This window comes from Triturus cristatus, chromosome 11, assembly GCF_964204655.1.
Source record: "Triturus cristatus chromosome 11, aTriCri1.1, whole genome shotgun sequence".
Taxonomy (NCBI): Eukaryota; Metazoa; Chordata; class Amphibia; order Caudata; family Salamandridae; genus Triturus; species Triturus cristatus.
Window position 1 is genome coordinate 210378302 of NC_140594.1, and position 23665 is coordinate 210401966.

Here is a 23665-nt window from a genome sequence, read left to right on the forward strand (position 1 = left end):
GTCTCTCACAGATATATCGTTACACAAGTAGTAACTTGTGCACCAGGGGTAGTGACATCCTACAGTGTTGTGAAGTTGTGCCTTGATTGGCTGGAAACCTCAACACTCACGGAATTGAAACCGCACTTATTCTTACTCACACAAGACATGGATCTTAGGGATTTGTTACTAGGTTCCAGGAAACACCGTCAGGAACGCTTCATATATGCTGCCTACAATGAAATTTGGAAGATATATCCCAACAAGAGGCCGCAGAGGGAATACAGGAAATAGACCGTATTAACTAGTAAAAATTGTTAGCTGTGGTACACAGTGGGTTAACAACTTTGACTTCCAGGCTATATTCTTTAGGGAACATTGTGTCTTCTGCAATAGACATACTGGAACAAGATATGGCCCTATTACAAAACGGGCAATCTCAGTTACGTTCTATTATGTTATTAAGCTGGACCCTGCAATCTTTGCGTGCAGACTATGTGCCTTGACGTTTTATCAATAGTACGTCTCTGTTTTCTGAATATAATCTAATAGATAAACAGGATGAAATGGCACAAAGGGAAGCTAAATATACAATGCTGCGTATTGAAAAACTGGATAGACTACCATTTATAGTGGTGAAATCAGCATCAACAAAATGGCTAATCCATGGCCACGTAACTCTACCGGTCACTACTTTTCAGTTTCAATATTGCCATGACCAAAGGCAGGCAGGCAAATATGAAAAAATGGGTAAGGCATACATTAAGGAATCCTGGGACTTACCATATAGATTTCGATGCCGAAGTGGGGATCGAGAAGTGTTTCTAAGTGGTACAAACTGCAAGAATGACTGAAGCGGCTCTCTCATGTGCCAGAACATTTCACTGCATGGAGCAGGTAATGGTTTGGTAGCGAATATGTCTTGCCACATGAAAGGGACTCAGCTGCCGTGATTACACCGGTATTCGAGCCGCTCTCGAATGGGAGTTACTTGATGCTGAACGATCAAGGTTGCTGTGGGATGCTCCGGGCATTGCCTATCTGGTCACTGTGAACTATAGGGTTACTTGCTGTATGCAAGTATTGTTTCCCCCAATGAATACAGTCAGGGAGGCGCCGTTATGGCCTTCGTTGAATGTTTCTTTTATACAATTTGACACTTTGAGCAGACTGAAAACCTTGCTGTTACAGCAAACTGCACCCTTATCCTCCGCTCGAGAGACCTTTGATCTTCAAATCGGCAGGACCTTGACTGAGATACAGGCACTTATACGTACAAATTGCCCCTTTCATTTCGCAGAAATTGTGGGTAGTATCTTTGATATGTCTGATACGAGTAGTACTGTACACCTATTTACGACCATAGGGTCAAGATTTCCAGGCACCTTTCAGACAATCCTCTGAGTTATTCCAAATTTTATACACTCCGTATTTGGAAGCATTTTTGGAGGTCTACCTCTAATCCTGCTCTCAATAGCAGGAATCCTGATTGGGCCGTCCATTGCATAGCAGATAAATGACAATCACCAACAAGATGGCAAAAGTGCTCCTGGAGCTGAAATACCGTGAGCGCATGGTACAACATCTGGGCATACATCGCCTTAGGGAACTGAGCGTCTCTTGGTTCCTATCATTAAGACCAGTCTGGATGGACTGCATCTTACCTGTTCTTCGATGCCTGTTTTGCGGTGAAGAATGTGTGTTGGATCTCTGTCTGACACCTACATCGGACACGCCTGCGGATTTGAATACCAGGATGGAACCCTTGAGGTCTCCTGCTGTGCAATGTCCCCAGCGTATTCCTATCCTAATAGCTGCATTCCTCGAGTGCCTTTTGCTACAACTGGGTTGAGCATCAACTCTTCTACTAGCACTACCACTAGCACCGAGGTATCGACTACAGCCCCAGCTGCCTCTACACCAGCTATTGGCAATGCTGAATATCATCTATGCTCCATTGACTTACTCTGCGAAGTGTTACAAGGTCCGTCCCCTGGGGCAGCAAGCAACAATGATGTTGCGTCTCCCAGCCAGGACACTTAATCTATGATTGTTTCATCGTGTGCTGGGAAAGAATTCAGATTTTCCTTTTAGTTTCAAACTCAACTAAAATTGGAAAATATCCTAAAATTGACACTTTTGCTAAAAATGCAAGGCCTTCTAACCGCTTGTAGGGGTTCGAATTATATAATCGATCTCGACTAGGACTAGAATTTTGGCTTAATGAACAATTCCAAAAACTAATTTTCTGTAAACTTTTTTCCCCTCTTGGACTATTTTTTAAAAAGATTTTAATGTTTAAAATTGTTTTTTTTTACATGGCTCACTGATATATTATGTGCTGCTACCTAGTAGCAATGTTATGATTGTTGACTATTCGGAAGAGGAGTGGGTGTTATGTTTTAAAAAGGTACCCTAATATAGGCCCGGGTAACATCATACCCTTTTACCTACATCACCTCCCCTACACTACAAAGTAACGAGCCTTTTAGAATTGAACCTTTATCTAGTTCTAGTCCTGGGGAAGAGGGAGGGTTTCCCTGAACAATAACGTTCTATGACTTCATCTTTAGACTGACACAATATGAATGAATATTCATAAGGCTTCTTGAAAACCAGGCAGGGACTATATCCACCTGCATAATATTTACGTAAAAGGTTCATCCCATATGTCATCCTCAAACCCAACAATGGCTAATAGAAGAAACGAGGGACAATGGAACCCTAGATACTTTTCTATATAAATACAGCACCTCTTGCTAGTATTAGTTAGAGGGAACCGAGTCTTCCAGGCCGACACACTGACCAGAGACGCTGAGTCTCCTGCATACAGACGCTCCAGCTGACAGTGGTCTAAAAATCCCTTGCAGGGTGTCCAATTTGAGACCAGGATGGGGTCCCACACACTCTTGCTTCAGGTAATGGGGTTAGACTAAACCTGGAGGGATTCTTGGCTTCACACCTACTCACATGCTGGGTACACTTAGGTACATCTAGATAGGCATCGTAGGAGTATGCATGCTTTCTTTTATCATGCATTTTATATCCATGTATGTGTTTAGGACTATTGCAAAATGGTAGAACTGTACTATCCTTTTATATTCACTGTACTGCTGATCATACATCTCTGCTACTGTCTAACGGTTATCGCAGCAGATATATTATACACTAGAAGAACAACTGTGCAATAAATTCTTATTGTAAACACGCCCAACTGTTTCTTCTGTGCAACTCTCTGAGAGAAACTAAGTGAGCACGAGTGACTGAGCGAAAGGTAGTACATGGTTTCCACAATCCTAGGGGATCAGGGTTGGCATGATCTCAGGTTTCCAGAAACTATTCTCTCCCCGATAAGAGGAGTTTATAGTGGCACTGTGAGCTAGCTAATGCAAACAGGCTAACACACGTGGTGGGGGGGGGGGCTCAGAGTTAGCCTGCCACCAATCCTACAGTTTATGTTCTCCAAACGCGCAGGTCCTGCATGGGTAATATAGGAACTACACAACAGCCCTTAATTCTTTGAAATATAGTCCAGTGTCCACGTCCAGGGTCCTCTTATTCACTGTAGCCATACATCCTCCTTACTACAAGATTGCCTTTTTACACCTTCTTCAATTGACATCTGTCCAAAAGTGTCCCAATGATGAGATTCCCCAGCTGCACTCTGGGTGCTAGATGGTCTTTCAGGGCACTTGCTGATATATATTGCACAATCATCTTTTTTACAGCTGTCTATGCTTCCCCGTCCCCATAAATTTCTCCAATATTCCTATTATCTCGGATATCAGAAATTTGGAAGTTAAACTAATCAGTAGGATTACGAATCTCAATTGTATTTTTTTTTATCCTAATGCCCCCACCTCCTTCTGCTGTCATTGTACACTCAAATCTGACTGCATTCTACATAGCTGCATATCAAGAGCCAAACACAGAGAAGATATGGCAGAACTTACCTCAACCCTCTTTTATTAATACCAATATTGGCATTTCCAATATATTTAATAAACTGGCAAATAGAGCAGTTTCATATCATCTGAAGCCATCATTACAGGTAGAATTTGATAATAAATGTGTTTGTTGTCTCGCACCATGGTATGTAACTAGTTTAAATATTTCTCAGCTAGGGAAGTTGTCAGGTTTAAACTCCCTAGGTCTCTTTGCCACTGGATTCAAGCTAGCCTGGCTGGTATGGGGTGTTACACCGGAAGCGGTTCCAGGATGTTGTTTCCATTCCAGGGAAGACCTGTATTGGTATTTCGGGCTGGACTGTTCCCACAAGGAACAGGGTTAAGACTGATTTGCATGTGAGGGGAGTGGCTGGGAGCAGCATCATGGCGGACGTGTGAGAGATGTGCTCCGTCCTGGCCTGATAATAATCCTGTACATGTTGTACAGTTTGAGGGCACAATTGCCTCCCACGAAGAACGGCTTCTACTTCCTGGAGCTGTGCGTCTGGATGGGAGCGGAACAGAAGGTGTGAACTGGAGCCGAAGGGTGCGAAAATAGAGGTTGCAGATTCGTCCGAGAGCAATGGCGCAGTAAGCTGGGGAAGGATTGAAAGCGAAAGCTACGACCTGAGTGTAGAGCGAACGATCAGAGCTGAGAAACTCTGGCCCGGGATGAGCCTCGTGGTACACGACAGTCAGAAGTCCGACAGAGGGAAACTGAGGTCGGAAGAGCTGGTGGCCCCGAGTGTTGCCGAGGCCCCCGGCGGAGGCAACCATGGGAAGCCACATTGCGTGTCCGTAAACTGAGTGGTAGCAGTGACACTCTGAGTCCAGCTCTGTGGCCCACACATTATGATCAGGCTGTGTGGCCTTGAGGAGACGAACCTACGTAGCAGAGGCCCCTGAAGAAGAGACATACGAAGATCGTGCTAGGTCGATATGGATGACTGTGACGCTGCCGCACAAGAACGAGAGCCTGCTACAAATGAAGGCTGCTGTCGGTGCCAATACTGAGCGGTTGGATTTCTGATAAACGCACTCCCACTGTGGGAAGTGAAGAACCCCCTGAGTCCTCGGACTTCGTGCTCTGCTGCTATAGCGGGAGTGGAAGACCCTCTGGAGGAGGTGATTGCCACCTGGAGTGTTGGCGGAGCTGGGACTGAGGCACAGCTGACACTGCTCAAAAGGTGCCAGACGTGAGGGGTGACGGCCCGGGCCAGGGGCACTGATCCGACTGAGAAGCCTCGTGAGTGAGTCTTCGGGGGGGAGAAGGACTACAGGAGGAGTGGGCGGCCTGGGCTGCGCCGCGCGTCAAGCTTTGTCTGGAGTTAAGACAGATATTGAGGGGTCTCGGGGTGCACCTGGTGTAGAGACCTGCCTGCGGCTACAAATTCCGGCAGAGTGCGGTAGGCGAGTTCGGCTCTGCCACCTAGCCGGAGGGCGGTGGCCTGCTCCCTGCTGGCAAATCCCTGCAGCGCATTGTCTGAAGAGACTATATGCCCGTTGTCATAGTGCTGGGTGGCAGACTGTGGGGCCCTGTGACAGCCGGGGGCCCTCATACTGATAAAGGCCTGACGTCGGTTGGATGAACCTTAAGCCCTGGATCCTACCTGCAGGGCAAGACCACACGGGACCTGCTGGACTGACGCGCTTCATGGTGCGCATTAGGGAGAGGCCACGAAGTGGAATATAAAAGCTGGCCCGCCATATAGCTGCAGTGGCTGGGGAGAATTGCCATAATAGTGCCTCAGGACTGAAGAGCCGGCGGTGTTGCCCTCAGATGGTGGACTGCGGACTGCGTAGCGGACTACATTGGAGGTGAGCTTGGGCCATCCTGGAATCGAGGATCAGGTGTGGCAGAGCGCTAGTAGTCATATAGCCCTTGCAAATTGTACTTGCTGGGCCTAGTGTGACAAATTCCCCCTCTCTGAGGAAGCATGGGAGCAGGTGGCAGATGTAGTTGTTCGGCCTTTGGTTCTGGCCTGTGGAGAACTTGTCATCCATCACAGTCGCTGTGGAGTCTTGCTGAATCCTTAAGGCCGTCGGGACAGATTTCATAGCTCGTGGGATATCCAGATACCAAGAGACAGTGGCAAACTCCCCCCACACAAACAACAGTGTTGAAGTTTGTACCCGTGCATGAATTGTATTGGGGGTGGAGAGCAGAGCACGCTGAGGTGGCTCAAGGGCGAAGGGAACAGTCACATACACCTCATTACCGCCTGGGAGAGGCCCTTCTGCCGTCACTCTGGTTGGTTCGTCACACCAGGGGTTACCGGAGGACAGGATGCCTAAACCGAAGCAGAAAACGGGGGGTACCCAGCCTGCTACCAGAGAACCCTCGCCTATGGCACTGCAGAAAAGAAGTGAGGAGACCGCCGGAGGAGATGACTCTCTCCATTCACATCGGGACAGGGTGTTGGCAGCCATCACAGATACCAAAAATGCCTTGCAACAAGACATTGGTGCTGTCTCTGTGGGGCTGGGCCTGCTCCAAGCAGAGCGCCAGAAGCTGGCAGACAGGGTCCGGGAAACGGAATCCGCAATTAATGACCAGCAGCCGGACCATAAATTACATGCATCTAAGATTGACGATCCCTCCACCAGGGTAACGATCCTTGAGCGGCGAGCAGAGGATGCGGAAGGCCGCAATCGTAGGAATAGTATCAGATTAATAGGACTACCAGAACGGGTGAACGGATCCAATATGGTGGAATTTCTAGTGAGCTGGTTATGTTCTGTTGTGGCCCCGGAACTCTTGTCCCAGTTTTTCGCTCTATATAGGGTGCATAGAGTGCCATGTCGGCCGCCCGCCCCGGGGGTCCCTCCGCGACCAGTGATTGCAAAGCTTTTACATTTTAGAGACAGAGACGGGCTCCTCCAGCACTCCCGCACGCAAGGCCCTTATGTGTTCGAAAACAGTAAGGTGTCAATATTTCCGGACTTCACTGCGAAAGTACAGGCCCAGCGGGCTTTCTTTCTTACAGCTAAAAAAGCTCTTAGGGATGAAAGAATAGAGTACTCCCTAGTATTCCCGGCCAAGCTGAAGATCATGTTCGATGGCACCTTGCATTTTTGTGACACCCCGGAGGAGGTTTGAAGTTGGATGGAAACGTACCCGAAGGGTGAGCCGCTACCTAAGGAGCAGCAGCGTACTGAGCCAGGGCCACAGTCCCGCAGACGGAGACCCAAGCGCCGTCGTACAGCATCTCGGGCGAGTAGGCCCACAGCTTCACAGACTCACCAAGACAGACAGGCCACACTGCAAGCAGTGGCACAAATACTCTCACCCAGGCATCAGAGTAAAACACCAGGGACATCAGCTGCGTCGGCGGATGCATCGGCTGAATCCGGTGATTCGCTGGAGTCTGACCACCTGGTGCCGAAGCTTACACCGCGATCTGGAAACGATATTGCCTAGCTGTGGCAGAAGTTTGGGACACTCTGCACTGGCTTATTTACTAGGGCTCCCTGAGCATTCAAACCACAGAAGTTGACCAGCTTTTGGACTTGATAATGGGGGCACATTAGTTTATAGATATGGATTAGAGTATGGACATTGCAGTTTGAGGGCATCACTATGCAGAGGGGCCGGAACGTGGTGCCTCTGCTCCATCTGAACTTTGTATCCACCCCCACCACACTGAAGAGGACTGCCATTCGAGTTGGTGGCGGTATTCTGATAGGAGTGATGTTTTCTTACAGTTTGGGCAGCTGACCGTTGCCAGTCCACTCTAGGTATGGGGAGTTGTACAGTTGGGTTTGTTGTTTTTCAGCACGGGGTCCACTGCTATCATTGATGTGGGAGTGATGGGGTGGGGACGGAGGGGGAAGGATTGTCTTGAATTATGACCAGGAACCATGGCCATGCTGAGAGGTTTAAACTCCTGGCCTGGAATATTTGTGGTATGGGTTCCCATTTGAATCGATACAGCATCCTTAACTATATAAAGCGCAGAGACGCGCACATGTGATTCTACAGGAGACCCACCTTACAGAGGTTGTTCGGCTATGGCGTTGGTAAATGTTTGCAACTAAGTTTTCAGCGTATGCAAGGGGGCGCATGTCTGGGTCAGGCCTGAGGTCCCATTTCAGGCGTTGCGGAAGATAATTGACCCGAACGGGAGATATGTGCTTGTAAAAGGCAAGTTGAAGGGTAGGGAAGTGACATTGGGGAGTATCTATGCTCTGAATCAGGATCAAATTGCCTTCCTGACACGCCTTTCTAAATCACTGGCGGGACTGGCAGAGAGCGATCTGCTCTTAGGGGGAGATTTTAATTGTATTTCTGATCTGGGCTTAGATAGATTCATTCCCCCACTGAGAGCACATCAGCGGCTATGACAGCTAGGGGCCTGCAAAGCTGAATTGTGGGGTGGGAGGTGTTCGATATTTGACGAAAACACAACACACAGAAGAGGGAATACTCCTACTACTCCTCACACTATGAGTTGCACACTAGATTAGATATGTTTTTCTGCTCCGACAGATTTGCCCCAATGCTGACCAAGGCGGAATATTTGAGGAGGTCCATTTCAGATCATAGCCCATTAATGCTGCGGTTTGCCCCCACTCCTGAAAGGGCCCCCATAACGCTGTGGAGACTGGATCCAACTCTATTGGATGTCAATAGCTTCAAACAAACTCTCTCGGGGGCTATAACAACATACTTTGAGACAAATCAGGGGGCGGCTAGGTCCTTTCTAGTGGAGTGGGACGCCTTTAAAGTGGTGGTCAGGGGGCAATGTATGGGCCAGACGGTAGCTGCCAGGAAAGAAATCAATCGCAAACTCGAATCCCTGGAAGCCCAGATATTGTTGTTAGATAGGAGGACTGGGGGAGGAACTGACACTCAGAGACACCTGGCGGACGTGAAGAGTGCTTATAACTCCGCATGGGATAGGCTGCGGACACTAGACACCCGAACCTACAAAGAATGGCAGCATGTAGAGGGCGGCAGAGCAGGGAGGTTGTTGGCATGATTGATTAGGCTAGAGATTCCCATAATCCTAGATTCTACTTGCCAAATGATCCACTCCCGAAAGGCATCAATAACATATTTAGGGAGTATTATGAGCGGCTTTATGGAGCCCCGGGCGAAGCTCGGAGGTACAAGACAGTCGCGTACCTGGAGGGATTGGGCTTACAGACATTAGACCGCACTACTCGGGAGATCTTGGCACCGCCAGTTGCCTTACAAGGAATGTGGCATTAAAGAAATGGTGCAGGGGAAGACGCCAGGACCAGACTGTCTCCCTGGCCGAATTTTATACCGCCTTCATAGAGATTTTAGCCCCGAAGCTGGAGCAAATGTATGCTGCAGCTTTAGAGAAGAACAGCTTCCATTATCGGCCAGGGAAGTGTTGGTGATTCCGTTGCCTAAAACTAAAAAGTTCAACCTTGACTTTAAAAGGTAAGTAACTGTTTCTTCTTTGCCATTTGCTCAAAGAGAAACTGTTTTGTAAAAATTCATTAAGCCTGGGCCGAACGAGGTATCGATTAAACAGGTTCACAGTTTGCGTCGTTATACCAGGCTGCATGCTAACAACCCTTTTGTTTAATTTATTCTTTACTGATCCAGAAGTCATCTTACATGCTGTAGATGAACATCCTCCTATGATTGGGAGGACTACTCTGCCTGCCCCATAATATGCTGAAGTTATTGCCTTTTTGATCACTCTAAATTTTCTCTTAAGTGTTCACAGACCACTTTAGTCTTATATTGCAATAAAATACATTTAACATCAATTACAGCTAGATCATGGTCTTCGTTAAAACAATATCATGAAAGGTCTTTGTGCATTAGTATTTCAAGGTTTGTGCAGGTAGAAAAATATCTTTATTTGGTGAAACAGTTTGATGATAAGTTGAGGTGAACTTTTTGTGAAGTGGCCAGATGTACCCTTCTTTTTCAACTGAGTTTTATATAGTGCAAACTTGACCCAGTATCGGGTATCAGAGCGCTTTACATAGCACCAGTTGCGTTACATGAGAGGACATTCATTTTTGTTAGGCACGGGGAGGTTAAGTGATTTGGCCAGAATCACAGGATGTTCAGCGTCATTGCCGAGACTCGAACCTGGTTCCCCAGATTCGAGGTCGACCGCCCTAGCCGTTAGGCCAACTCCTCTCCCCTTGCAAATTATTGGTTGAAATTTAGGAAAATGTAACTTATGGTTCAGTGTATCGCGCTCATTCCTGCTAGGATTTGAAGATTGTGAATTTCACTGACATCATGCTCTTGAAAGAAATTCTGTTTAAAGATCTTAATACCTGTGCATACCTTTCCATTTGAGCTAGATTTTATCCTTGTTCATTTCCAAGCTCTCCAGGCAATTGTATTATGACATACTTTATTCTAATGAAAAGTGTTTACGGGCTGTGGTTCCTGTGATCCAGTTTTCATAACTTCCAATTTCTAGATTAAGAAACTAATGGCAATGTGCCTCCGGTTAGCTTAGCTAAAAGCAGACTTTTTCTTGATCCTGGTTTAAAGGGCGTCCGAATAGCGAGTTGAGGGAAATTGCAATTATTGTGGATTTTATGACAAATGAACAAAATCCCCATGTGGCCTCACAGCTATCGTTATTATTTAGATTGGGTCAGCTCCCATTGCTTGACATCACAGGTGCATGTGGTCTGTGATGCCTACAGAGTTCTGGGACTGTTAATTTACTTGAAAGAGCTGGAATCCATGCCAAAATAATATACATTTTTCTTTTGAACTGTAATTGCTAGAAAATGTTTTGTTTTCTTATACTATTCTCTTCAGGTCTATTGTAACAAATGTTAATGTAGTCTGCTTATTTGTATAGTTTTATATTCTAAACCAATAAACAGTGGAATGTTATGGCGCACAAACCTATTAACTACATTGACCTATCAGATTTCAAATTAGATTACTGCACACGAACATTTAAGACACAATGCGCTGTAATTCCAAATAAGGTTATCCTTACATTAAACATTGGAAGGGTTCTTTGAGTTGGTTCTGCATCTCTTGCAAGCTAATTTTTCTACTAAATTTGCCTATTTATATCAAGCTAAATGACATTTCTGCTTCCATTTTGGAAGTTGTTTTTTAGCTTTTTAAAGAGTGTCCTGACACATGGTTGATTGGATTCCGTGGGCATACAAGGAGAACAAGAACCAAGTTTTTCAGACAACAAAAATGCAAAGCTGACATAAAAGAAAAAGAGTAGAAGGAACACTATGCTTCTTCAAGGAGATTGTCACATCTTAACATATTTTTTTGTCATAAACCTGTATTTATATATTTGTGAAGCAGTTTGAGCAGCTCTTCTTTTGGGGTCTTGTCTACCAAGTTATGCTGAACCCTCTTATGTCTTTCTCCTGTCAAATGTTTTTCTGAGAAAAGTCCATGGTGTTTACTACTTTGTCATTGCTGAAGTTAGCATTTAGTCATAAATACCCAATTGTAATGGAATTTCTTGCTCCTTTAGTAAGAAGTAGAGAACCATGTTAACAAACCACCCAATTTTTTATGTTTAAGTAATAATGATATTCTCTTTTTTCTTATGCTACAGAGAGAATTCCCGAAATTTTTCACCTTTAGGGCACGAGACGAGGTTTGTCTGTCATTCTTAATTTAGCTCTTAAATGCCATATTTGTGTAGTTGGGGCCAGTGAGCTAAATACATATTTGGATTTTTTGCAGTTTGCTGAAGATCGGATTTATCGACACTTAGAGCCGGCACTTGCTTTCCAGCTGGAGTTAAATCGTATGCGGAATTTTGACCTGAAAGCTGTGCCGTGTGCCAATCACAAGATGCACCTTTATCTTGGAGCTGCCAAAGTCGAGGCAGGCATTGAAGTTACAGATTACAGGTTTTTTATACGTGCGATACTTCGACACTCTGACCTCATTACAAAGGTAAATATCCTGCATTAATGATCATTTCTGTTATTTTAAGTGGTCATCCACACTAAGCAGCATAAAACATCTTTACAGGTTGTTACTTGATTTTCTTCATTTTTTCTATTACATATTGTCTGCTTCTAGATAATTCCGTACATTATAAAGCTTTTTCAGGTTCCTAAACCTTTAATTGCCACTCTTGAGTCTTTTGCCTAAACTGTTAGCCTCTCTTCGAAGCTTTTGACAAGAACATTCGGAGTGCAGTGACTCTAAACACTACACCAGTTTTCCAGTCTATCACTGATCTCTTTCAGTAGCATGTGAAAGGAAAATATTGACCTAGCCTGTGACTGGTTGTCATCTTTTTTTATTTTTTTATTTATTTTTATTAGTTGTAATACAGAATAGCAGTTGGATATGCAGTGTTTCCACAATATAAAACAATACAATATTGGATGTTAGAGACAATCCCTCAAAAACATTTTCTCGCTACTTTACATCTCTAATATCTACACCCCGCGCGCCATCCCCGGAGTCTGTCCCCATCAGTCCGAGTCCGAGGTTTCACCGTCTTGATCTGAAGGCGGGTCACATATGTCACCTCTGAATTTATTCCATGCCCCCCATACTTTACTCCACTTATGAGGGCATCCCCCCTAATGAAGGCCGATCTTTCAGCTAGCATGGCCTCGTCCATGTCTTTTCCCCATGCGGATAGCTTTGGCGTCTCCCCTATTCCCCATTTTTGAGCGATGTTGCGCTTAGCTATCATAATCCCCAACGTAGCCCAGCTCTGTGCCTGACGAGTGAGGTCGTTGGGTTCCCATACATTCAGTAGGCAGCGTCTAGGTTCCGGCACTAGCGACACGCCTCCCGACTGGGACAGTGTCCGCATCACTTGCTTCCAGTATTCTTGGATTACGGGACATTCCCATATGGTGTGAAAGAAATTCCCCACCTCCCCGCAGCCGCGCAAGCAGAACGGATGCATTGTGCTACCTATGCTGTGTAGAGTGTACCTGGTGTAGTATGAGCGGTGCAGAATGCGGAGCTGTATCAGCCGGAGCCTTGAGGGTATACCCGCCTCTCGCGGCAAAGCCAGTGCTTCCCGCCATTCCGGCTCGTCAAACTCGCCTATATCACGGGACCATTTCTCCCGGAGAGGACCCGTTGGGTCCGGCAGGTTGTTTACCTGTTTGCGGTATGTGAGTGATGTGACCTTCTTTGGCATGTAGTCCGTCAATAATCTATCCTCCAAGGGCGATGCCTCTGGTATTGTCGTGTCAGGTGTTAGTCTCGATAGTAAGGCATGTTTAATTTGTGTATATCGGAACCACTCTGAGGACGCCAGTTCGTATTGCTGTTGAAGACGTGCGAATGTAAATATTTCACCCTTGTGCCACATATCGCCCACCGTGGAAATCCCGATACTGTCCCAATTATCAAAGCCCTGCTGCTTCTAAGTTTTCCGAGTTGCTTTGTGTCCCACAAAGGTGTGAGTTGGGTCAAGATCCCGCGCCACCCTAGCTTGGCCTGTGCCGCATGCCAGATGGCGACGGTCTGTCTAAGTGGACCAATGAGCGTTGGAGCCAGTTTACCGTCATACAGGGGTGACAACACACCTCTCTTGCCTAGTATGTCCCTATCTGCCTTAAATGCGGGGTCTGTCCACGGAGCATGAAGCCATTGATTAATTACCTTCAGCTGCGCCGCCCAGTAATAGAGTTGGATATTAGGAAGCGCTATCCCTCCATCATACCAGCTGCAAGTTAATTTGGACTGTGCTATTCGCAGCGGTCTGCCACCCCACAGAAGGCTAGTTACCTGTGCCGCAATTGTGCGGAAGTACGCTGGTGGTATGCGACATGGCGTATTTTCCAATACATACACGAATCTAGGCAGGGCCATCATTTTAAATAGGGCAGCTTTCCCCAGTAGAGTTAGTGGCAGCACACCCCAGTGACGCACGTCCCGCTCAAGGCGGTCTAGTGGGGGTTGTAAATTCTGTTTTAGGAAGTCTGTTGGATCCGCAGTGATGTAAATACCCAGATACTTAAATGATCCCTCCGCTGTTTGGAGTGGGCAGTCCGCTGGGAGTCGTGGAGGAGGGCCGCGCAGCACATACATTATCGATTTGGACCAGTTTATGGTGTAGCCGGATGCTCTTCCGAAGACCCCGCAAATGTTGAGTAATGTCAGTATAGAGCGTCGCGAGGAAGACAGATAGAGCAACACATCATCAGCATAAAGGGAGACGCGGTCTTCCCAGTCATTCGACCACTGGAGTCCCCGTATCATGGGCTCCCAGCGTATCCATGCCGCCAAGGGCTCCAGCGCGAAGAGCAGTGGCAACAGGGGGCATCCCTGGCGCGTGCCACGCGTCAGGGGGAAATCTTCGGACATATGCCTGTTAGCAGCGACGTGGGCCATTGGTCTGGTATAAAGGAGCCGGACCCAGGCACAAAATTTGGGTCCAAAGCCCAGGTGCAGTAGCACTGCAAACAGGAAGGGCCACTCAACCATATCGAACGCCATTTGCGCGTCCAAGGAGAGCAGCACCGCTGGTTCCTGTAATTGCTCCACTCGAGCCAACACGCCATGTAAGCGCCTCAAATTGAGGGCTGTGCTTCTGCCGGGCATGAAACCAGATTAATCCGGGTGCACGATTTCTGGTAAGTGTGTCGTTAGCCTAGACGCCAGGAGCTTCACAAGGATCTTTGCCTCTGCATTGAGCAGCAATATAGGACGGTAGGAGGCACACTCAGAAGCAGGTTTGCCCGGTTGGTTGTCATCTTTGATCATTGTGGCTAGGTTGCAAAACTGCAAATTGTATTTGGATGTGCTGTTGCCCAATAATAACTGGGCTTGCCAGGCACTGTTTTTTCTCCAGATCCTCATCCCTAATTTCTGTAATTATACTGGCTTTCAGGAATGCTTCTTTTCAGAATATGTTATTGCTTCCGTATTCTCACGAATAATAAGGTTAAGGTTCCCCACCTGGGACCATCTCACATTCATATGTTAAAATATATTCTGATTACAGTTTGCTAAGTCTTGGTAAAAAAAAAACACAGACACTGTTAACGTTTATCTTTCATCTTTTTTTTATCCTGAAGTTGCTGTTTATTTTCTGGTAAAGTCATGTTCAATATGTCCTCTTTCTCACTCGCCCCATCTGTCTTTATATACAGTCTACTTATGTATCTCTCTAGCAATTGATTGTCTGTCCACTTAACCAGTCTGATAGACCCACTTTACATGCGGTACATGTTGTGGCCTTACAGACGTCTGCAGCATGGTCTGCCTTTCTAAGCTGCGTATGATAAAAATTCAAGTTCAGGCTACAATTCTAAAACGCAAATGTTTGTTAGCATTTTTATTCGACTAGTAAGGTTAGTGCATAACGTAGTGAGTTATGAAGTGGGATGTAGGGATATTAGAAATATTGACTGAATATTTGTTAACAATCTTTGCAGGAAGCTTCTTTTGAATATCTCCAAAATGAAGGTGAACGCTTGCTGCTGGAGGCCATGGATGAGCTAGAGGTGGCATTTAATAACACAAGTGTGCGCACTGACTGCAACCACATCTTCCTAAACTTTGTACCTACTGTTATCATGGACCCATCAAAGGTAGTATTTTTTTATTTAATACCCAAGAATATGTTCAACATCAATGTTAACAAGCACTTAATACTTACCACCACCTGCTGGCTGGCGGAGTATAATCATACAGTTAGTGCAGCAGTAAGGCTTCAGTGAGTCTTCCTGTGTATAATTCTTACATTCAAGCCAACATCTGTAAAAATGTCAGATCCTCTGCACCACAATAGTTTGTTTTCCCTCTTCTTGAACTTTTACACTTTTTCAGTTTAAGTGAAGTTTAATGATTTGCTCCTAAGCTTAGGAATTCACAATATTGACCTTTTCTTTAACCCCTTCAGTGCCCATGACGAGCTGGACTCGTCATGGGCTGCGGTGGCGCTGTGCCCATGACGAGTCCAGCTCGTCATGAACTCCGCCCGCTAATACAAAGCGCGGCACTGGGCGGGGAAAGGGGCGGGCATGCAAGGGGTTAAAGTGAATATTAGTGAAATCTGGCCCTGATGCTTTGAAGTATAAGACTTTATTTATTGCATTCTTTCTAATTTGGGTCAGTTAGTGCAAAAGGTGTTGTAAAGTCAGAGCAAAAAAGACAAAGTAAAGAAACGATACACTTAAAATAAGAAAATTATTTGTTCCCATTGGGTCATCAGTGATGTCTTTTGAGATGTCATCAGTGATGTCATTTGATATATCACTGACCATGTCATGAGTGATGTTATATGTGAGGTCATTAGCAGTGCATTGCGGGGGCTCCGGCAACTATAACTGCTGAATTTCTCTTGTTTTGTACAAGTGAAATGTCAGCCTAACTGTAACTTCCCTGTTTTTTTCAGTGAATTTCTAAGGTTTTTTAAAATTCTATTTCCTAACTGTAACGTCTTTTTGTAAACTTTACTTTTATCAGTGAATTTCTAAGTTTTTAAAAATTTTCTTAAAATCCATTTCCTTACTATAACGCCCCTATAATCTTTGCTATACTTATTGAATTTTGAGAGTTTTTTAATCTAATTTTTTAACTATAATGTCTCTGTAACATTTGGTTTTTCCAGTGATTTTTATGGTTCTTTGAGTTGTATTTTGTCACTATAACATTCCTATAACCTTTCATGTTTTCAGTACTTTTTATAAGGTTTTTTTAATGTTGTTTTGAAAGGTTAACATCCCAATAATATTTCAGTTTCTCACTGAATATGTATTTTTTTAATATTAATTAAAAGTATAAGGCTGTTGCAGGTTTTCTTTTTGTCTTTTAAATACGGTTGGCTAATTTAATTATATATTCTTTTTGTAATATCGAAAATATCAAACTAAACATTTGATCTTGAATGTTAATATGTTTTAGGAGTGTGCTGGCTTTTTCTCTTATTTACATATCGAAATCGCAAACCAAAAGCAGAAATTCAACGGACAATAGCACATTAAGTAAACAAATTATTCTGACCATCACACTCCATACATTACTATCTAACCAGCTCAAAAACAACATGCATCACTCTCTCAATCTGTCTATGATATCATATATAACTGTTTGAGTCGTAACTATGAATGGGGTGCATTAGGGTGAGTGAGTACTTACATAAGTGTCTTAATGGGGTCTATGATTGGATGCATTAGTGTCTGAATGGTCATTATAGTAGGGGCATAAGTGTCTGAGTTTGTGACTCAGTGCATTAGTAGGTCTGTGACTTAGTGCATTAGTAGGTCTGTGAGAGGGTGCATGAGTAACTGTCTGAGTGAATGTGTAAGTCTCTGAGAGGGTCTGTGAGTAGGTGTTACAGTGCATACTTATTTGAATGAGTCTTAGAGTGTTTGAATGGGTCTGTAAGTGGATGCATAAGTGTCTGAGTGGATCCGTGAGTGGGTGTGAGTGTCTGAGTGGGTCTGTGAGTGAATTCATGAGTCTCTCAGTAGATCTGTGACTGGATGAATAAGTGTCTGAGTGGGTGTGTGAGTAAGTCTCTGAGTGGTTGCATGAGTTTCCAACTTGGTCTGTGAGTGACTCCTCTGAGAGTGCCTCCATTAGTCTCTGAGTGGGTCTGTGAGTGGGTGTGTGAGTGTCCAAGTTCGTCTGTGGGTGGGTGTGTGAGTGCCTGAGTGGGTCTGTGAGCGAAGTGTGAGTTTCTCAGTGGGATTGGTAGTGAGTGTACAAGTGTCTCAGTGGGTCTACGAATGAATGCATGAGTCTGAGTGGGTCTGTGAGTGGGAGTGTGAGGGGTGTATGAATGGGTCTGTCATTAGGTGTGTGAGTCTCTGTGAGTGGGTGTTTCGAGTATCTAAATAAAACTAAGGGTGACTGTGAATATATTTTTTCACCAATATTTCTCAACAACTACTGAACAGATTTACACCAAATAACAAAAAGCAGTTGTGCGTCACCAAATCCACCTTTCTGCCAAATTTGGTTTAATTCTGTCCAGCGGTTCCGGCTGGAGGCGTGTTGACAAGTCCTATGGGAATTAACATGGGAAACGCATCTTTTTTGACCCCCCCCCCCTTGTGTCTCAGCCCTCCCTTGACAGATCACCCGAAACTTCCATGCATAACAACTATGATACTTTTATATCCCCATCCCCATGCCACACATTGGGACACGTTACCCACTAGCCCTCATTGTGTCCACCCACCTACATTTGTCACCAGGTTGGAGTAATTTATGGTTTTATGACAAAACCCACATTCCACTCTTGAACACGATCTATGAATTGTTTTATGATGCTTCAAGAAATTTATAAAAAGATATTCAAAATGATTGTACTTTGAGTCAGTCCTCAGACCCGTTTCTGTATGCTGCACTCCCGGCCTTAGTGTTTGATTAAACAAACTGTTCCTATTTTGTTTAATGCCTCTTGTCTTTGTTTTTCAAGGTAAATTCATATTCAAGAAACATTTTGGTGAGTGTGATAGGAGAGATTGGTGCTTTGAACCCAACTGCCGTTAAGATTAATGGGGTGACCCAGTATCCCGCAGAACCTGGGAAATCTAGTGTTATGTAACAACAATCGGTTCTGTCGGGTAAACAATATGTTCGAGGCATATGAGCTGTAAATCATACACTTATGCATAGATCGCCATCTGGTGTTGGGCCCGAAAGGTTCGCACTTTGTTGTTGTCCTGTAAAGTCTTTGGAAGTCACAAGATAGGTGGCTCCTCCTTTGGACAATAGTGCGCATGGACATCGACTCCATCGTCCAATTGTTTTTTCCGCCATTGGGCTCGCATGTGTTCGTCGCGCTCCAGTTCGGGGCCGCTACCGATCTAACTTTCGACACGCAATCCTTTACCCTTTCTCCGGTATTGTCTCTATCGCGTTCCCTATTCAACACGCATCTCTACAAAATCGAAACCGTCGATTCCGGTCCTCGACACAGGCCCTCGGTCCTACCTACGCCATTAGACCAGGCTCATGGAAAGGACTCCTTTTAAAAAGTGTCCTCAGTGTGGATAAAAATTTCCACACACAGATTTACATGAGGTGTGTGACCTCTACCTTTTGCCAGAGCACGAGGCCAAAGACTGTCCAGCTTGCGCCTCTTTCCGCTCCAAGAAAACAATCCGGGATCGTCGAGCTCGAAGGAACATGGCTCGATCCTCAATATCCATTCCGGACGACATCTTCCAAGAGGGCATCGATGTACCAGAGCAGGAGCGGGTCGAAGAAGGCGTCATCATTGCTTCCGAAGCCGACGTCTCCGACATCGAAGACATCACTCCAGGGCAGCGGGTTGTGAGTACTGACGTCGACTCTCTCCCCCCACCCAGCCCCAAAAGCGTCATCATTGCTTCCGAAGCCGACGTCTCCGACATCGAAGACATCACTCCAGGGCAGCGGGTTGTGAGTACTGACGTCGACCCTCTCCCCCCACCCAGCCCCAAAAAGGTTTCGGTAACACCTTCATCTTCGGGCCTGGGTGCACACCGGGACAAAACTTCCCACTCCCCGCCTTCGAGCCCGGCAAAGAAGTCAACAAACAAGCCTTCAGGTCACTCTGGATCGAGTCAGCCTGTCGTCCATGCTGAAACACCGTCCCCGGCACCCAAAAAGAAACTGCCGTTCCCCTCCGTGCCGACAACTAGTTCCACATCGGTGCATTCGGCACCGAAACCTCCTGGTACCAAACATCGGAACCAACCAAAAAAACGCTTCCGAAGAGCACAGACACTCAACCTTCGGACCCAAAAAAACCCTTGGAGTCGAACAAACAATCGGTTTCAAAGACTCCTTCGGAACCAGAGAAACCTAAGGATCCCAAGCCTAAGCAATGTAAACAAGCTCCAGAACCGGTGCCATGTAAACATTCGGAACCGAAAAAATCGGCACCGAAGCAACAACCTCCATAAGAATAGCTTTTCCAACCTGACCCAAACTAAAAAACTCTTCTAAAAGACCTCAAAACAGGTCAACTCATAATCAGCTCCAGGAAAAGGAAAATGGACACGCCTGTACCGGCTCCATTACCACCAAAGAAGAGAGACATTGCCACATCTCCTCTCATTGTTCCATCTCCACCTCCTCCTCTGTCTCCCCCTCCACACCACTCTCCTACCCCATCTCCTCTCCCCTCACCATCTCCTCCACCACAGGACGATGATGATGATACCTCTGAGGACGGAGGAGACAATGAACCTTTAGAGGAACCCAGTCATCCTGATTCCCCTGGGGACCCATGGGACAACTATGGCATACCAGATGTCCCTGATGTACCACAGGAAGATATATATCCTTCTAGACCTTCCCCTCCAGAAGACACTATGGGGTTCACACAGCTCATACACAGTGCTGCCACTTACCACGGGGTAAATCTCCACACAGACCCTGTAGAAGAAGATTTTCTAATGGACACATTTGACACATCTCAAAGATCCACTTCTGTTCTCCATATATTAAAGGGGGGTAATTAAACACGCACCTGAGGTGTTCAAAGATTCCGTAAGGACTAGGGATTTTAACCCCAGAATAGAAAATAAATATAAATCTGCCCCAGCTGACCCTGTTTATATCAAAGGTCAGATCCCTTTGGATTCCTTAGTGGTCTCCAACGCCAGGAAAAGGGCTAACTCCCAAACATCAGGCGATGCTCCACCTCCGATAAGGAGTCAAAACTGTTGGACGCCTCTGGCAAAAGGACAGCGTCACATGCAGCCAACATTTGGCGAATTGCAAACACACAAGCCTTGCTGGCTTGATATGATAGGACACACTATGACGAACTAGAGACCCTATTACAACATCTTCCAGATAAGTACAAGACAACAGCCAATTACCTCATTCAGGAGGGTAAACTTCTAACCAATACCTCCATTCGTTGTCCTCTAGATGTGGCAGACACCGCCTCCTGAGCCATCAACACAAGTGTTCTTTTACATAGACATGCATGGCTACGCATTTCAGGGTTTAAACCAGAAGTACAAAGTTCCATACTCAACCAACCCTTCGATCAGGAACATTTATTTGGCCCTGCTGTAGATTCATCTTTAGAAAAGATGAAAAAAGACACTGACACCGCCAAATCAATGGGAGCCTTACAATCTCAAGCCCCCAGACGTTCTTTTCGTCGCTCTTCTTATAAGGGTACCTCTAGAGGTTATTCCTCTGACAACCCCTCCACGTCCTACAAAAGTCCCACCCAAACAACCTTCACCAGAGGTTATCATAGAGGAGGCTGCAGAGGCAATAATAACAAAGGCAGAGGCAAAACAAACAATACTCGCTTCGCCTCCACCCCCACCCAGTGACTTCCATCCACTCCCCCCAAACCATTCCACTCTGGTCAGGGGAAGACTGCTACAATTCCTACCTGTCTGGAGCAACATCACTACCGACAGGTGGGTGAGACAAATCATTCAAACCAGTTATTTTCTAGAACTCACCTCTACTCCCCCAAACATACCACCCAGACAGCGCCCAATGTCAACAGAACATTTATCGCTGCTATAGCAAGAGGTGCTTTTCCCTCCTACAAAAACATGCAATAGAACCAGTTCCCCAGCATCAGCAAAACACTGGAGTTTACTCCCTGTACTTCCTCATTCCAAAGAAGGACAGAACCGTGAGACCCATCCTGGACCTCAGACCCCTAAACCTTTACATACAGTCAGACCATTTTCACATGGTCATACTTCAACAGGTCCTTCCTCTGCTCACACAAGGCGATTTCCTTGCCACCCTAGATCTCAAGGACGCCTACTTCCATATTCCCATTCACCCCGCTCACAAAAAATATCTCAGATTTGTAGTGGACGGTCAACATTACCAATTCAAGGTTCTCCCATTCGGAGTCACCACAGCACCCAAAGTCTACATACATTTCTAGCAGTAGTTGAAGCTCACCTAAGAAGACAACAAATTAACGTCTTCCCATACTTAGACGACTGGCTCATTAAAGCCAAGTCATACAGCCAGTGTGTAAATCACACACACGCTACAATCCAACTACTTCACGACTTAGGATTCCCCATAAACCTCACAAAGTCTCACCTACAACCGTCCCACATCCAACAGTATCTCGGTGCCACAATAAACACCTCAAAAGGCCTTGCATATCCCAGTCCACCCAGGATAGCAAGCATACAAAGTCTCATTACAAAATTCTAACTACAACACTCACTTCCAGCTCAAGTGTTCATGCAGCTCATAGGGATGATGGCCTCTTGCATATTCATAGTACCTCATGCCAGACTCCACATGCGTCCCCTACAGGAATGCTTAGCACGTCAGTGGAACCAGGCTCAAGGTCAGCTGACAGATCTTGTGTTGGTGGACGGCCGCACACATCGTTCTCTGCACTGGTGGAATACACAAAACCTTTCCAAAAGGCGACCGTTCTTAGTGCCGGTTCCACAGATTGTACTAACAGCAGGCGCCTCTCACCGGCTGGGGAGCTCATCTATTACATCATACCGTCCAAGGCAAATGGACACCTCAGCAAAAATTACTCCACATCAATCACCTGGAGTTACTAGCAATATTTCTGGCATTAAAATCATTCCAGAAACAAATATCAGGCAAATCTGTCCTAGTCCGCACCGACAATATGACAGCAATGTACTGTATACAAAAACAAGGCGGGACACACTCCCTACAGCTCTCTCAATTAGCGCAGAGCATATGGAGATGGGCTAGTCCTCAAAACATTTTTCTCCTAGCCCAACACGTTCCAGGAGTCCAAAACAGCATAGCGGATCTGTTAAGTCTTCAGACACAACAGATTCACGAATGGGATCTTCCTCCACAAGTTCTTTAACCGTTTTTCCAAATGTGGGGGCAGCCACAGATAGATCTCTTCACCACACATTACAACACAAAATGCCCAAGCTTCGCCGCCAGATATCCACACCCATTGTCCCAAAGGCAATGTGATATGGATGAATTGGTCAGGCAAATTTGCGTACGCTTTTCCGCCTCTCCCACTCATCCATTGGTGGTGCGCAAACTGCAGCAACACTCACTGACATTCATCCTAGTTGCTCCAACATGGGCCAGACAACCATGGTACACAACACTGCTGGAACTATCAGTGGTCCCACACCACAAACTACACCTCTCCCCACGCCTCTTAACACAGAACCGTGGAGAGATCAGACACCCGGACCCAGCACAGCTCAACCTAGCGATCTGGCTCTTGAAGTCTTAGAATTTAGTTACCTTAACCTACCCCCTGACTCTATGAATGTTATCAAAGAGGCTAGACACCCCACCACTAGAGCCTGTCATGCAGCCAAGATTTGTAATATACTGTAATAACAACAACATCAATCCTTTAGATGTGTCTATTCAGCACATCATGTGTTACCTACTACATCTCCAAAGGTGTAATCTACCATACACATCTATTAGGTCACACCTCGCTGCCATAGCAGCTTACTTACAAAATAGACAACACTTGTCATTATTCAGGGTACCTGCCATTAAAGCATTTATGGAAGGCCTTAAAAGAATTATTCCTCCTAGGGTACCACCCTCACCGGTGTGGAATTTAAACATTGTCCTCACAAGACTAATGGGCTCGCCATTCGAACCTCTGCATTAATGTGAGCTACAATTTCTTACATGGAAAGTCGCTTTCCTTGTGGCCATTACATCTCTTAGAAGAGTCAGCAAGCTACAAGCACTAACTATTCAAGAAACATTTTTACAACTCCATCATAGCAAAGTGGTTCTCAGGACAAATTCCTTCCTAAAGTTATCTCCCCTTTTCATCTCAATCAGTCTGTTGAGTTGCTAGTATTCTTCTCGCAACCACAGTCGCAGAAAGAGC

At 45.6% G+C, this 23665-nt stretch overlaps 1 protein-coding gene across 9 annotated transcripts in view; it reads left to right on the plus strand.

Annotated features, from left to right (window-relative positions):
* Positions 1–23665, plus strand: part of ACACB (acetyl-CoA carboxylase beta) — a 2187049-nt gene that overhangs the window by 1234254 nt on the left and 929130 nt on the right. For all 9 annotated transcript variants that reach the window (XM_085633342.1, XM_085633341.1, XM_085633344.1 and 6 more), the window contains 3 exons: positions 11474–11515; positions 11605–11820; positions 15282–15437. In XM_085633342.1, coding sequence (XP_085489468.1) covers positions 11474–11515; positions 11605–11820; positions 15282–15437 — 414 coding nt within the window. The remainder of the gene's footprint in view (positions 1–11473; positions 11516–11604; positions 11821–15281; positions 15438–23665) is intronic.